The following is a 13942-nucleotide window of genomic DNA, read 5'->3' as shown; positions in this document are numbered from 1 at the left end:
TGCTTGAGTCTGTTTGCCACAGGGTGCATTGATAGAGACAGCTTCCAGGCGTTTTAATGAGCTTTTCACATCATTTCCTCTTGCAGTGTCATTGGAAAACGTCCTGTTGGACGTAAAGGAGATGGGGCACAACATGGAGCTGGTCAAACGGGAGAGCAGCATGCATGAGCACAATGTGGTGCTGAAGGATTTCCTGTCACAAAATGAAGGGAAGCTGGAGAAACTTCAGAGAGATTCCAGAACTGCACAGGCAAGTAGAACGCATCACCGAGCTGCCTCTCTCTGTCAAACAGCTTTGCTTTTTATTCTTTGCACCCAATGACTAAATCAAGGGTTTTCAGCCTTGGTCAGGTACAACATGAGCCCTAAATGTGAAAGGGTTAGCACTGACCTTGTTTCCCGCCCCCCCCCCCCCGCCAACCAATAGGTCTATTGCCCTGTCCCTACTGTAAGAGGTGAGAGATTATGAAAAGACCAGGGTTGTGAATTTGGGGACGCTACTATCCGCAAGGCAGGGGGGGGGTTCCTGCGCCAGACGTGGACGTCCCACCCCGTGACCTATATTCAGATTGCCGCCCCCGAGAGGAAGTGGAGCGGAAAACGTGGGGCGGGAGCGGGGCGCGAAGCCTCCGCGAAGTTTGCAGTGGTACATCCCGTAGCACTGGCGCGTAGACAGGGCACTCCGTTTCATTAAAGGGGATTCTGCGGGCGGGAAACGGGACCATCCCTGGACCACCAGGGAAGTGTGGGGGGGGGGTGGGGGTGGATGTTGCCGTGGCAGCAGCCCGGCACACAAGCGGAGTGCCGGGCTGTAAGATCGCCAGTGCAGCGGAGCCAGGCGCTACCGGTTACCGCCGCCGCCAAACTCCCGTGGAATTTTGCCAGGAGCCGGTTGCCCCGTCGTATCCGGACGAAAATCATTTGCTCCCGGTTCCCAGAAGGCACGAACCTTTATTTCCCTCCCCCCCCCCCCCCCCAGGAGTGCTAAGATTCCAAACTCATCATAGGATCTTGAGGCCTTGTCCGCCCTCTCTGGTGAACGTAAACGATCTAAAGGCATTATTTTGAAGAAGAGCAGGGGAGTTCTCCCTGGTGTCCCAGCCAATATTTATCCCTCTATCAACATAACAAAAAAACAGATTATCTGGTCATTATCGCATTGCTGTTTGTGGGAGCTTGCTGTGTGCAAAACTGTCTTCCGCATTTCCTACATTACAACAGTGACCACACTCCAAGATATAAAAGTCCGTCAAGTTAAAGTTTTGATTTCTCCTCGTGTAACCCCCTGTTCCAGTTGAAGAGAAAACATGAAACCTACATTAGTGTGTCCAATTTTGGTCAATGGCACACACGGGCGTGATTATTATGTGGTAGCCATTTTGCACACAACAAGATCTCACCAATAGCAATGAGATAAATGGCCAGTTAATTGCCTTTAGCGGTAAGAGGTCTGGGTGGAATGTTGGCTGGGACACTGGTGGAACTCGCTGCTCTTCAAATAGTGCCATGCGACCTTTCACATCGACCTGATCAGGCAGGCGGGGCCTCGGTTTAACGTCTCATCTGGAAGATGGAACCTCTGACAGTGCAGCACTCCTTCAGCACTGCACTGGAGCGTCAGCTTAGATTATGTGCTCAAGTCCTAGCATGGGACTTGAAACCCAGAGCCTTCTGACTCAAAAGCAAGAGTGCTGTCAACTGAGCCCCACTGATTCACACCGAGGTACATAAGATAGTAAGTAGTATAGAAAAATGAAATCCAGAACAATACTTCAAATTAGACCATGACAGCAGGGCAAGGGGTCGCAGGTTCAAACTGGTGAACCTCAAATTTAGCACTGGTAATCAGGAAGTTGTTCTTCACACACCGAGTTAGCAACATGTGGCATGGACTTAAAGGTTGGGTCAGTTGGTGGAGGCAAAAGTTCTGGAATTGTTCAAGAAACCTGGGTGGGGGGACTGTGGGCTGTTTCTGGATGGGTGATCTACATTGGCTTTCCTCATCTATCGCCATCTTGTGATCGCATGACCAGAAGGACAGCTTACAGGAGAAGCACACTTGATGACCAATTGCTGACACTGTGCAGTCCCCAAGGTTTAAACCGCACCCATTTAACTTGTCCATTCGGTTAAATCGGGCAAAAAGTGCCGACCATTTTCTGTTTCCATTGTCGTCCATTGCAAAGTTGCCGCTTTCAGTGAGTTAAGTGTACTGTTTATTTTGGGCAGCGATGGATGTTCCCTCATTAGCTCACACCCCATTAACGTGCAATCACTTTGCCTAGTTACATCGAATATACGGCACAGAAACAGGCCGTTCGGCCCAACCAGTCCACGCCGGCGTCTATGCTCCACTCGAGCCTCCTCCCGTCTTTGCTCATCTAAATCTATCAGCATAACCCTCTGTTCCCTTCTCCCTCATACACTTGTCTAGCTTCCCCTTAAATAATAATCGCTTCAACCACTCCCTGTGGCAGCGAGTTCCACATTCTCACCACTCTCTGGGTAAAGAAGTTTCTCCTGAATTCCCCATTGGATTTCTTGGTGACTATCTTATATTGATGGCCTCTAGTTATGTTCTTCCCTACAAGTGGAAACATCCTCTCTGTATCCACTCTATCAAAACCTTTCATCATTTCAAAGACCTTTATTAGGTCACCCCTCAGCCTTCTCTTTTCAAGCGAAAAGAGACCCAGCCTGTTCATCCTTTCCTGATATGTATACCCTCGCATTTCTGGTATCATCCTTGTAAATCTTTTTTGCACCCTCTCCATTGCGCCTCTCCTTTATATAATATGGCGACCAGAACTGTGCACAGTACTCCAAGTACTCAATCACCTTTAACTAGTGTCAGCACTCGCTGACTGCAATAATAAAGTAAATAGCCTCTCGTTGAGGTCCAAAGTATCTGACAGATAATCTGTTATCTCCACTGCAGTGTGTCTGTTGGCATCCATCCTTGCAACTGCACCGCACCGATCATTAATTTTCAGCTTTCTGACCACACTGACCAAAAGAACATTACGTCATTCTACAAAGGAATAGTTGAATCTTGATGAATTAATTTTTTCATGCAAAGCCGTCCAGCATTAAATCTGTGTCGTTGGTATTTGCGTTCCAAATCTCAAGTGTTGCAGATGGAGGGGAGGAACCGTCCCATCGCGTCTAGCCGGCAAATCGCAATTGGCACCAACTAGAAGTAGGGTTGCCAACCAAGGTTGGGCACGTTCCTGGCGGTTTCATCACCGTTGGACACAATCCGAGATGCAGAGCACCATGGGGGCAGGGTGCTGAGTGACATCATGGCGCACTACGTTTCTGTGTCTACGGTCCCCCCCCAAAAATAAAATTTCTTGTGCACGTGAATGAGAATGAACTCAATAGTTGAACCATATAATGGTCTGCCTTTGCTGAAACTGGAATCTCCTCTGGAACCTTTCAGGATTGTGTCATGGCCCCGCCCCCACGTTCCGGCCATTGGTCACCTGACCTGTCCATCCTTGCATGCACCGCCTTCCCACGACCAATTGGAAAGCGGACAGACACTTGGTTACCCAATTGGTTGATTCTTGGCTGCCAGTCAAATGGCCTCTTTTCCAATCTCCAATATCTTTCATAACTCATAAATGGAAGTGTTGAAAAAAAAATGAAAATAACACTTTTTTAATGCCCCCAATGACTTTTCTCTCAGATTTGCTTGCAGCAGTATCTGAAGATGAATCTTACATTGCACCAGGAATTAATTTGCTTCATGGGTTCTCTGCTTAATAGCAATGTGTTGCTATGAGTTCTTAAGAACTAGTTGGTTTATTAGCAAAGGTTTAACAATCACACTACACATTACCAGTTCATCCACCAGGCTCTCAATCACTTGCCTCATCGTGGATCCCCCGAACCCAACTGGCTGGGGTTTTATTGAGTTTTGTGTATATCACGTGACTGGCTGAGCCACTCCCAACTCAACAGCTCAACCAACCAGCATACTCTCAGGTCCATACGTTACACCTGGAGACTCCAGGCCAATCCTGGAGGGTTGGCAACCCTAACTATAGGAGGTTGAGCGTGGAAACAGGAGTCGGCCATTCAGCCCCTCGAGCCTGGTGGTGGACACGACTGCAGAATTTCTACATGATTTTGCTGTTGAAATTCTGCAGTTGTCTTTAAGGGTTCAGGCACAAATTGAACACTGGCTCACTGAGCCACACCAGGGCACAGGATACGTAAAATAAATTGTAAAGTGGGAGTGTACCTTGCTCTCCTGTGACTTGTGCATTGGGTTTTCTGCTGAGTCATTGTCTGAAGTTTGGGGAGAGACCCGGGATAAAATCGAATGTGTGGGAAAATGTTAGACTGCAGTGGACTCCCTGCCTCGCAGCCAAGTGTTTGAGTAAACATAATCTGTGCTTTTGAGCGAGAAAGTGAGTGAGAAACTGCAAGGAAACCAAATCAACAGTTCCTTCACAGAAGTGCAAAGGTCATTAATTTGTGGTGTATTGAAATTACGCCTCGTTGCTTGATCTCTGACCTTTAACCTTTGCCAGCGAGAGAGAGCAAGGAAAAGAAAAACATGGCTGCTATTAAAAAAAAAAAAAGCAAGCTCTATTGTTGTAACTGTAACCTGGTGAAGATGGAGGGTTAATGAGACTGTGTACCTAATTTCCTTTTTGCCCTGTACAGGAAGCGTACAATAAAGTGGTTGAGTATTTTGGAGAAAATCCCAAGACAACGCCCCCATCTGTCTTCTTCCCCGTCTTCGTCCGGTTTGTCAAGTCCTACAGGGTAAGATCTTTGAGCTGGTCTGTTTGGGTTTTTTTTTTTGCATCCATTTGGCATTCCCGCAGCTTCAAATGGTAGTTCTGGCGGCGTGGAGGTTTTTGATGCTGCCCTTAGAAAGCAGGTGGCCGTTAATATGACGTGGCGAAGTTAACGAGGCCTTGGCTGCAACTTAAATACTGAAACAACTTTTACCCAGTGGCATCAGCAGCTTTAAATTGAATTAAAGAAAGGGGAATGAGGATAAAACAGCTGGGCCGCACTGTCGTTTAGGCCCCATTTAGTCAATGGGGAAGGGTGCTGGGTGATGTCATGGTGTACCACATCATACGGTCCAAAAAATAGTAGTTCTTTGTTCACATGAATGAAAAATTACCTCCAAAAGTTGAACTATATTATGGTCTGCCTTTACCGAGACTAATAGAAACATAGAAATTTACAGCGCAGAAGGAGGCCATTTCGGCCCATCGTGTCCACGCTGGCCGACAGTGATTTCCTCTGAAACCTTCAGGATTGTGTCTGATCGCCTCATTGAACGGAGAAGCTAGTGCCCTTTTTTTCCCTCTTTCTCCCCCTCGCCCTTATCCTCCCCAAAGCCCTGAAGGCATTGACTCCTGGCTTGGATGTGGATGGCCATTCTTCATGGGTGAGACCAGACAGCAAATGTGGCCATAAAAGCAGAAAATGCTGGACATACTCAGCAGGTCAGGCAGCGTCTGTGGAGAGAGAAACCGAGTTTCGGGTCTGTGACCCTTCGTCCAAAGTTTGAGGTGGAACAGCTTCTTAAGGAAGTGCAGGGGCATTGAAAGGGGGAGGGGAGGACAGAACAAAAGGGGAAGGTCTGTGATCGGGTGGAAGGCAGTAGAGATTAGAGAGACAAAAGGGATGATGGGCAAAAAGGAGATGGTAATGGCATAAGTTAACAAACAAAAGATGGGTCTAGATAGAATGTGAATGGTAGAATCATCACCAACTGCCATGGGAAAGAGAAAAAAAAGGGTGGGGGTTGTAAAAAAAAAAAGGGAAAAGAAATATGGTCTGAAGTGCCTAAACAAAAGAGGAGGTGCTGTTCCTCGAGCTTCATTGGAATAGTGTAGGAGGCTGAGGACAGTGATGTGTGAGTGGAGCGGAGAATTAAAGTGACAGGCGACCGGTTATTCCACATTGGGGAGGACAGCACAGTCGAGCCCATTCCCATCCTAACCCATGCCCTCTAGTGTGCGCACTCCAGCCGGGGTCACCGGGTCGTGATCAGGAGCAGGAGCCCTGTTAACGTCCCCACCCCCACCCACAAGGCCCAAAGCACCGAGGCCACCAGCAGCCAAGTTAGCACATCGCCGGCAGGATAACAGCAGGGGGCGCTGCTGGTGGCCTCGGTGCTTTGGGCCTTGTGGGTGGGGGTGGGGACGTTAACAGGGCTCCTGCTCCTGATCACGACCCGGTGACCCCGGCTGGAGTGTGCACACCAGAGGGCATGGGTTAGGATGGGAATGGGCTCGACTGTGCTGTCCTCCCTAATGTGGGATAACCGGTCGCCTGTCACTTTAATTCTCCGCTCCACTCGCACTCGCACATCCCTGTCCTCAGCCTCCTTGACGCACTCCGGCACTCTGTGGCTCTGTATCAAACCAGAGGGTGCATTAACTCATAAGCCATTGGTAGGAGCCAAGTGCATCTATTAAAAGAAAACAATCTTGGGTTTGATGGAGATCCATTGTTATCCTGCTTTTTATATATTCTTTGATCTTCTGATATAATTCAGATCAGTACTGTTTCTGTTGTGACTGTTGCCAGAGATGTTTCAAATCTATTGGCATGTATTAAGCGGGGGAGAATGAGGCAGAGTTGTGCATGCGAGGCCCAGGTTATTGTATGGAGTGCCTTAGTTGACGATGCAAGGCTTGTTTTGAATGGTCTGGACAGCAGACTCATCTCTCCGCCCCCTCCCCTGGTCACTTGCCATTTGTTGCTCAAAATGAGACGAGCTGATTTCTGGTGAAACTGTCCCTGCTTGTGATTCCCAGCCTGAAGGGCCAAAACCACAGCCACCTGTGAAAGGGCACTGAGCTGCTGAATGGCGTGGGATGGAGTTAATGAATCCACTCGTTTCCTGGCATTATCTAGCAGATGCCTCTCATTTCCTGAGCTCCTGATGGCCACCTGGTACGGACCACCCACTTGCTCCCACGTTGCGGACTGTTCGTTGAAACAATAAAAACACTGGATGTGGATGAAAGGCGAATCCTGTCAATCAGGTCGATGATCACATTAGGCTTTCAGTTCAGCAAAGTAAAACAGCCAGCAGATCTCTCGCATACTGCACAGTGGTGGTTTAGGGGTTCTTGAAGTAGCTGAGGACGCCATTTGAGTAAAGAGTTTATCGCCTGCTTTAATTTTCGATGAAAAGACGAACTGCATTCTTAACCCATTAAGGGCTGCAGTCGGATTTTTTTGCCAATGTCTGATTTAAGATTCAAAACTTGGCCGAGAGTTTAGGTTATAGAACTTACATAAGAACATAAGAATTAGGAACAGGAGTCGGCCATACGGCCCCTCGAGCCTCCTCCGCCATTCAATACGATCATGGCTGATCCGATCATGGACTCAACTCCACTTCCCTGCCCGCTCCCCATAACCCCTTAATCCCTTATCATTTAAGAAACTCTCTATTTCTGTCTTAAATTTATTCAATGACCCAGCCTCCACAGCAGCGAATTCCACAGATTGACAACCCTCAGAGAAGAAATTCCTCCTCATCTCAGTTTTAAATGGGCGGCCCCTTATTCTAAGATCATGCCCCCTGGTTCTAGTCTCCCCCATCAGTGGAAACATCCTCTCTGCATCCACCTTGTCAAGCCCCCTCATAATCTTATATGTTTCGATAAGTTCACCTCTCATTCTTCTGAATTCCAATGAGTAGAGGCCCAACCTCCTCAACCTTTCCTCAATCCCCCCTCATCCCCGGAATCAGCCTAGTGAACCTTCTCTGAACTGCCTCCAAAGCAAGTATATCCTTTCGTAAATATGGAAACCACTGCTGCAGGGGCAGGTTGTCCCGATCTCCTGCTGCCACTTCAGTGGAAGATCGGCGCCAATCCCGGAGGAACGCGGACAGGAGCTTCATTGGAACAGTGCAGGAGGCCGAGGTCAGAGTGGGAATAGAGCGGGGAATTAAAGTGACAGGCGACCGGTTATTCCACATTGGGAAGGCAGCACAGTGGAGCCCATTCCCATCCTAACCTATGCACACTTGTGCCACCAGGTAGTGAGCAGGAGCCCTGTTAACTTCCCCACCCACAATGCCCAAAGTACCGAGGCCACCAGCAGCACCCCCTACTGTTATCCTGGCTGCAGTGAAGGTTTTTAGCCATTCACACCCTTTCTCCAGCGTCTCCTCCGAAAGCACGCCGGGAAATCCAAAGAACTCCCACAGAAGTTCTTCGAGATGTTTGTGCTCAATTCTCAGCGGGTTCTGTCAAGGCTGACTCCCTAACACGGTTTCCCTTTCCTCTCGTGTCTTGAAGGTGCTGAGTCATGCGGTGAATATGACTCGATGGGCGCTGTCGAATAACTGGCCCAATCGGCCATCCTTCATGTCCGAGCCTGGCCAGTGAACCTCAATGGTGTTTCATTGTGAGGGCCTTCAATGTGGAATCTGATCCCAGGTTCACTAGGTTGATTCTGGTTGACCTTATTAGGAAAGGTTGAGTAGGTCGGGCCTCTACTCATTGGCGTTCAGAAGAATGAGAGGTGATCTTATCGAAACGTATAAGATTATGAGGGGGCTTGACAAGGTGGATGCAGAGAGGATGTTTCCACTGATGGGGGAGACTAGAACTAGAGGGCATAATCTTAGTTTTAAATGGGCGGCCCCTTATTCTGCAATGAGGAGGAATTTCTTTTCTCAGGGTTGTAAATCTGTGGAATTCACCGCCTCAGAGCTGTGGAAGCCGGTACATTGAATAAACAGAGATGGACAGTTTCTTAACCGATAAGGGATTAAGGGGTTATGGGGAGCGGGCAGGGAAGTGGAGCTGAGTCCATGATCGGATCAGCCATGATCGTATTAAATGGCGGAGCAGGCTTGAGGGCCGTATGGTCTACTCCTGTTCCTATTTCTTATCCTCAACTTGAAGCCCTCATGCATGCACCCTCCAGCAAGACTCGCTGGTCAGGAGTGAAAGTCCTAGCTGATTGCTCTGGTGAATTGTCGCACCCATACCGATGTCCTGGCTGGATCAGCTAACTCAGCTGACAGCAGAACTTGCTGGTCTGTAGAAGATTGACGGGAGATCTGACCGAGGTGTTCACAATGCTCAAAGGATTCGATGGGATAGATACAGATCAACTGTTTCCTCTGGTGGGGGATATTAAGAATGAGCGGATATTAACTTGGCCATTTCAGAGTGAAATCGGGTAGCACTTTTTCTCACACATGGTTGTGGAAATCTGGAACTCTCTTTCCTCACCGCCCCCCCCCCCCAAAAAAAAAGGCTGTGGATTCAGGGGGACAATTGGAGCTTTCAAGACCCAGATCGCTAGATTTTTGTTGGGCATAAGATACAAGCCGGAATAGGCCATTTGGCCCCTCGAGCTTGCTCCACCATTCAATAAGATCATGGCTGATCTGAAAACCCTTGGGTAAGGGTATGAAGCGGTATAGAGCTTAGGAGGGTAAGTGGAGTCGAGGTACCGATCAGCCATGATCTAATTGAATAGCAATGTAGGGCTGAGGGGCTGAATGCCCTCCTCTTGTTCCTGTGTGTCCATTAGTAGCAGACTAGGCTTGCAAACTGAGCCGAGCAGGGGCCCTCTCTGAGTAGAAAGTGCCATTTTGTACTATGTTTCTGCAGTTATTTTTTGAAGCATGTGCGATTTGTGTGGGTTCACAATTGAAATACTGTTTTAACAAAGAATTGAAACCCCTGTCCTTCAGTAAACGCAGCTGCTGTGCTGATTGACTTTGAAAATCCATCTTTACTTCACCTCAATGTTAGTTGCGCCTTTTACTTGTCTGTGCTCAGAACTATACCAAATAAGGAGCTCCATTATGCTGTAATAAATATGGGCCTGTGTCCAATATAGGTCGAAGGTCAACCACGCCACTAAATCATTGAATGTTTACGTTGCAAAACCAACGACATGCAATGCAAAGACGCAAATTTCAGGACAAACGTTTTCACCCAGAGAGTGGTGAGAATGTGCAACTCACTACCACAGGGAGTGGTTGAGGAGAATAGTATGGATGGATTTAAAGGAAGCCTAGATAAGTACATGAGGGAGAAGGGAATAGAGGGTTATGCTAATAGGGTGAGATGTAGCAGGGTGGGAGGAGGCTCGTGTGGAGCATGGACCAGTTGGACCGAATGGCCAGTTTCTGTGCTGTAAATACTATGCAAAATGATTTAATAACTGGTTGTTTTTCGTCTTCAACTTTCTATTAACGCGGGGTACTGAAGCTCCAATCAAGAGATCTGAGGGTCCCTGGAAGCTGTGACTCCAGAGACACGAGGTGGTACCTCGCCATCTTGTCAAGTTGACATCTTCTCGGTGTCGAATGTGTCCTTATCATCGGCAGTCCCTCGAATCGAGGATGACTTGCTTCCACGTCAAAAAGTTCACGGGTGAAGGACCTAATATTCCAGGTCCCGAACTACATCCTGAAGGGTGGAAGATGCCTGTGCGTGGATTTTTTTAACGTGGGGTGGCCGTTGCACACCAGCCACCACACTGGCTTGACCGAGCTAGGCCTTGGTCCAGTGGCAAGGTCCAAGATGACTGGAGACCTGCTCTGCTGCACGGACCCAGTGTGCGCACATATCGCAGTGGGGGCTGGCCCGTGCTGCCCCTGGCCCCGAACTCTCGCCTCTCCTGGGCCCCGATCACATCCCTCCACAGTCTCTCAGCGCTCCTTCGCCCCGACCTCGCTGCTCCTGCTGTACCTGCCCGCGCTCCAATCACCGTTCTGGGCCTCCCCATTACAGGAGGGATATTGAAGACCTGGAAAGAGCACAGCAGAGATTCAGTAGAATTCTGCCAGGAATGAGAGGTCTAAAGGGTGATGTAATTGAGGATTTTGTAGTTTTGACTGTAAATAATGCGAGATTCTTTGCACGACTTTGTGATTTTCTTCCAGGTAATGGTGGCAACTCTAACACTGAAGTGCCATGCAGATGACCCAAAGATTAGTGGGAAAGTGGGTTGTGTAGAGGACAGAGAGAGGCTGCAAAGAGATTCAGATAGATTAAGCGAATGGGCTAAGGTTTGGCAGATGGAATACAATGTCGGAAAATGTGAGGTCATCCACCTTGGAAAAAAAAACAGTAAAAGGGAATATTATTTGAATGGAGAGAAATTACAACATGCTGTGGTGCAGAGGGACCTGGGGGTCCTTGTGCATGAAACTCTTTTTGGATCCCAAAAAGTTAGTTTGCAGGTGCAGCAGGTAATCAGGAAGGCAAATGGAATGTTGGCCTTCATTGCGAGAGGGATGGAGTACAAAAGCAGGGAGGTCCTGCTGCAACTGTACAGGGTATTGGTGAGGCCACACCTGGAGTACTACGTGCAGTTTTAGTCACCTGACTTAAGGAAGGATATACTAGCTTTGGAGGGGGTACAGAGACGATTCACTCGGCTGATTCCGGAGATGAGGGGGTTACCTTATGATAATAGATTGAGTAGACTGGGTCTTTACTCGTTGGAGTTCAGAAGGATGAGGGGTGATCTTATAGAAACATTTAAAATAATGAAAGGGATAGACAAGATAGAGGCAGAGAGGTTGTTTCCACTGGTCGAGGAGACTAGAACTAGGGGGCACAACCTCAAAATACGGGGGAGCCAATTTAGAACCGAGTTGAGAAGGAATTTCTTCTCCCAGAGGGTTGTGAATCTGTGGAATTCTCTGCCCAAGGAAGCAGTTGAGGCTAGCTCATTGAATGTATTCAAATCACAGATAGATTTTTAACCAATAAGGAAATTAAGGGTTATGGGGAGCGGGCGGGTAAGTGGAGCTGAGGCCACGGCCAGATCAGCCATGATCTTTTTTGAATGGCGGAGCAGGCTCGAGGGGCTAGATGGCCTACTCCTGTTCCTAATTCTTTTGTTCTTATGTTCACGTTGCTGCATTGCAAGCAATGACGTCTTTAATCTAATGATGGTGGGGGGGGCTTACAGAGGGACTCAATGATCAGCTTGTTGGTATTCCAATGCACTGTCACAGAAGGATGGGACACGAGTTTTTATACCTGCATGGGTATACCTGGTTAGGCCCCAGCTGGGGGGGGGGGTACTGTGCCCACTTCTGGGCACCACACTTTAGGAAGGATGTCAAGGCCTTTGAGAGGGTGCAGAGGGGATTGACTAGAATGGTACCAGGGATGGGGAACTTCAGTTATGTGGAGAAGCTGGGATTGTTCTCCTTAGAGCAGAGATTTAAGGGGAGATTTAATAGACGTGTTCACTATTGGGGAGGGTTTTGATGGTGTAAATGAGGAGAAACGGTTTCCAGTGGCAGGAGGGTCAGTAACCAGAGGAGACAGATTTAAAATAATTGGCAAAAGAACCGGAGGGGAGATTTTCTTTTGTTTAAAACGCAGCTGGAATGGAATGAAAGGGTTGTGGAAGCAGATTTAATAGCATCTTTCAAAAGGGAATTGGATATATATTTGTAGATGAAAAAAATTGCATCGCTCTGAGGAAAGAGCAGGGGAAGTGGGATTAATTGGATCGCACTTTCAAAGAACCGGCCCAGGCACGATGGGCCGAATGGCTACCTCCTGTGCTGTGTGACTCTATGGCTGATAGCTCTGTCGCTCGCTGAGCAGAGATGAGATGCTTTCCCATGGAGGAACGGAGTGAACATGTTGCTTCACACCATTAGCGACCACAGCAACTGCTTAAGAAAGCAACTGACAGATGGACATCGAAAGGAGCACCGCTAAGCATGTATCTCCTAATCTGTTTCCAGGAAGCAGAACAGGAAAATGAGCTGAGGAAAAAGCAGGAGCAAGCTTTGAGAGAGAAGATGCTGGCACAGGAAGCCAAGCTTCAACAGGACCAAAAGGTATGTGACGCACACTGGCTTTAATCTCACTTCGAGGAAGCTGCAACTGAGCCCCAGGCAGACCAGGAATGTCTCCACTTCGACCCTTGACCTGTGCTCATCATAGCCAGGAGACCAAGGATGCGGGGGTGGGGGGGGCGGGCATGGTGAAGGCAAAGTCTTCAGGAATCAGGAAAAGGCCAATTGGGCTTGCTCCTGATTACTCTTCAGTTAACAGCTGCTGGAAGGCGCATTTATGTGGTTGTCAATATATAAAACGATTGGGTACCGCCATCGTGGTGGAATAGCCCGTCAACATTCATTGTCTTAAAAAGAGAAAGAACTTTCAATTATATAGCGCCTTTCACGACCTCAGGATGTCCTAAAGCACTTTTGAAGCGTAGTCGCTGTTGTAATGTGACGGGGCCTCTGAAAGACGGCACCTCCGACAGTGCCACACTCCCTCAGCACTGCACTGGGAGCGTCAGCCTGGATTTATGTGCTCCAGTCCCTGGAGTGGGACTTGAACCCACAACCTTCTGACTCCGAGGCGAGAGTGCTGCCCACTGAGGCACGGCTGACTCTAGGCTCGCACATGTGGAATGGCCACTTGGGTGCTGTAGCAGAGGGCTGCTGACCCCTGTGGAACTGCACCACGGTGTGGGCCTACTCCTTCAGGGGAGGAGGGCCGAACTTGGTGAAATGCAGTTTCCAGAGGGCCTGTTGCTTGCCTTATCAAATTCACGTGACCAACTTCAGAGAATTGAGAGAGCAAATCTTTCTTAAACTCAAAAGAATTCTGTGTCCATGGAGGGGCGCGCTCAGCACCGCGCTCTGGAGCCCAACGCCGGCAACGTCAGCACTGCGCAAATGTTCCGCGTAGCACTGCCGTGGCAGAATGCCGCTCCCCTTCGATTAAAGGGGCGGGCCGCTGCACGCTCTGCAGTCTCTTTGTGGCTACTGGGCCACCAGGGGCGCCCTTGTCCGGGCCAACAGCCCGGCACCCATAACGCAGGGTGGCAACCCGGTCGAGGCGAAGGGCCGCCATTGTCGGGCCGACAGAAGAGTCGGAGTCGGGGCCGGGGCGCGCACGGGGCCTCCCCTTCAGGCGAAGCTGGTGGTGACATC

At 48.9% G+C, this 13942-nt stretch overlaps 1 protein-coding gene across 2 annotated transcripts in view; it reads left to right on the top strand.

Annotated features, from left to right (window-relative positions):
- Positions 1–13942, top strand: part of LOC139240823 (formin-like protein 3) — a 196003-nt gene that overhangs the window by 173820 nt on the left and 8241 nt on the right. For both annotated transcript variants that reach the window (XM_070869307.1, XM_070869306.1), the window contains 3 exons: positions 87–250; positions 4678–4779; positions 12740–12835. In XM_070869307.1, the coding sequence (XP_070725408.1) occupies positions 87–250; positions 4678–4779; positions 12740–12835 (362 nt within the window). The remainder of the gene's footprint in view (positions 1–86; positions 251–4677; positions 4780–12739; positions 12836–13942) is intronic.

Source organism: Pristiophorus japonicus, chromosome X (genome assembly GCF_044704955.1).
Source record: "Pristiophorus japonicus isolate sPriJap1 chromosome X, sPriJap1.hap1, whole genome shotgun sequence".
In the NCBI taxonomy this organism is placed as follows: Eukaryota; Metazoa; Chordata; class Chondrichthyes; family Pristiophoridae; genus Pristiophorus; species Pristiophorus japonicus.
This window is presented reverse-complemented; position numbering and strand designations above follow the sequence as displayed.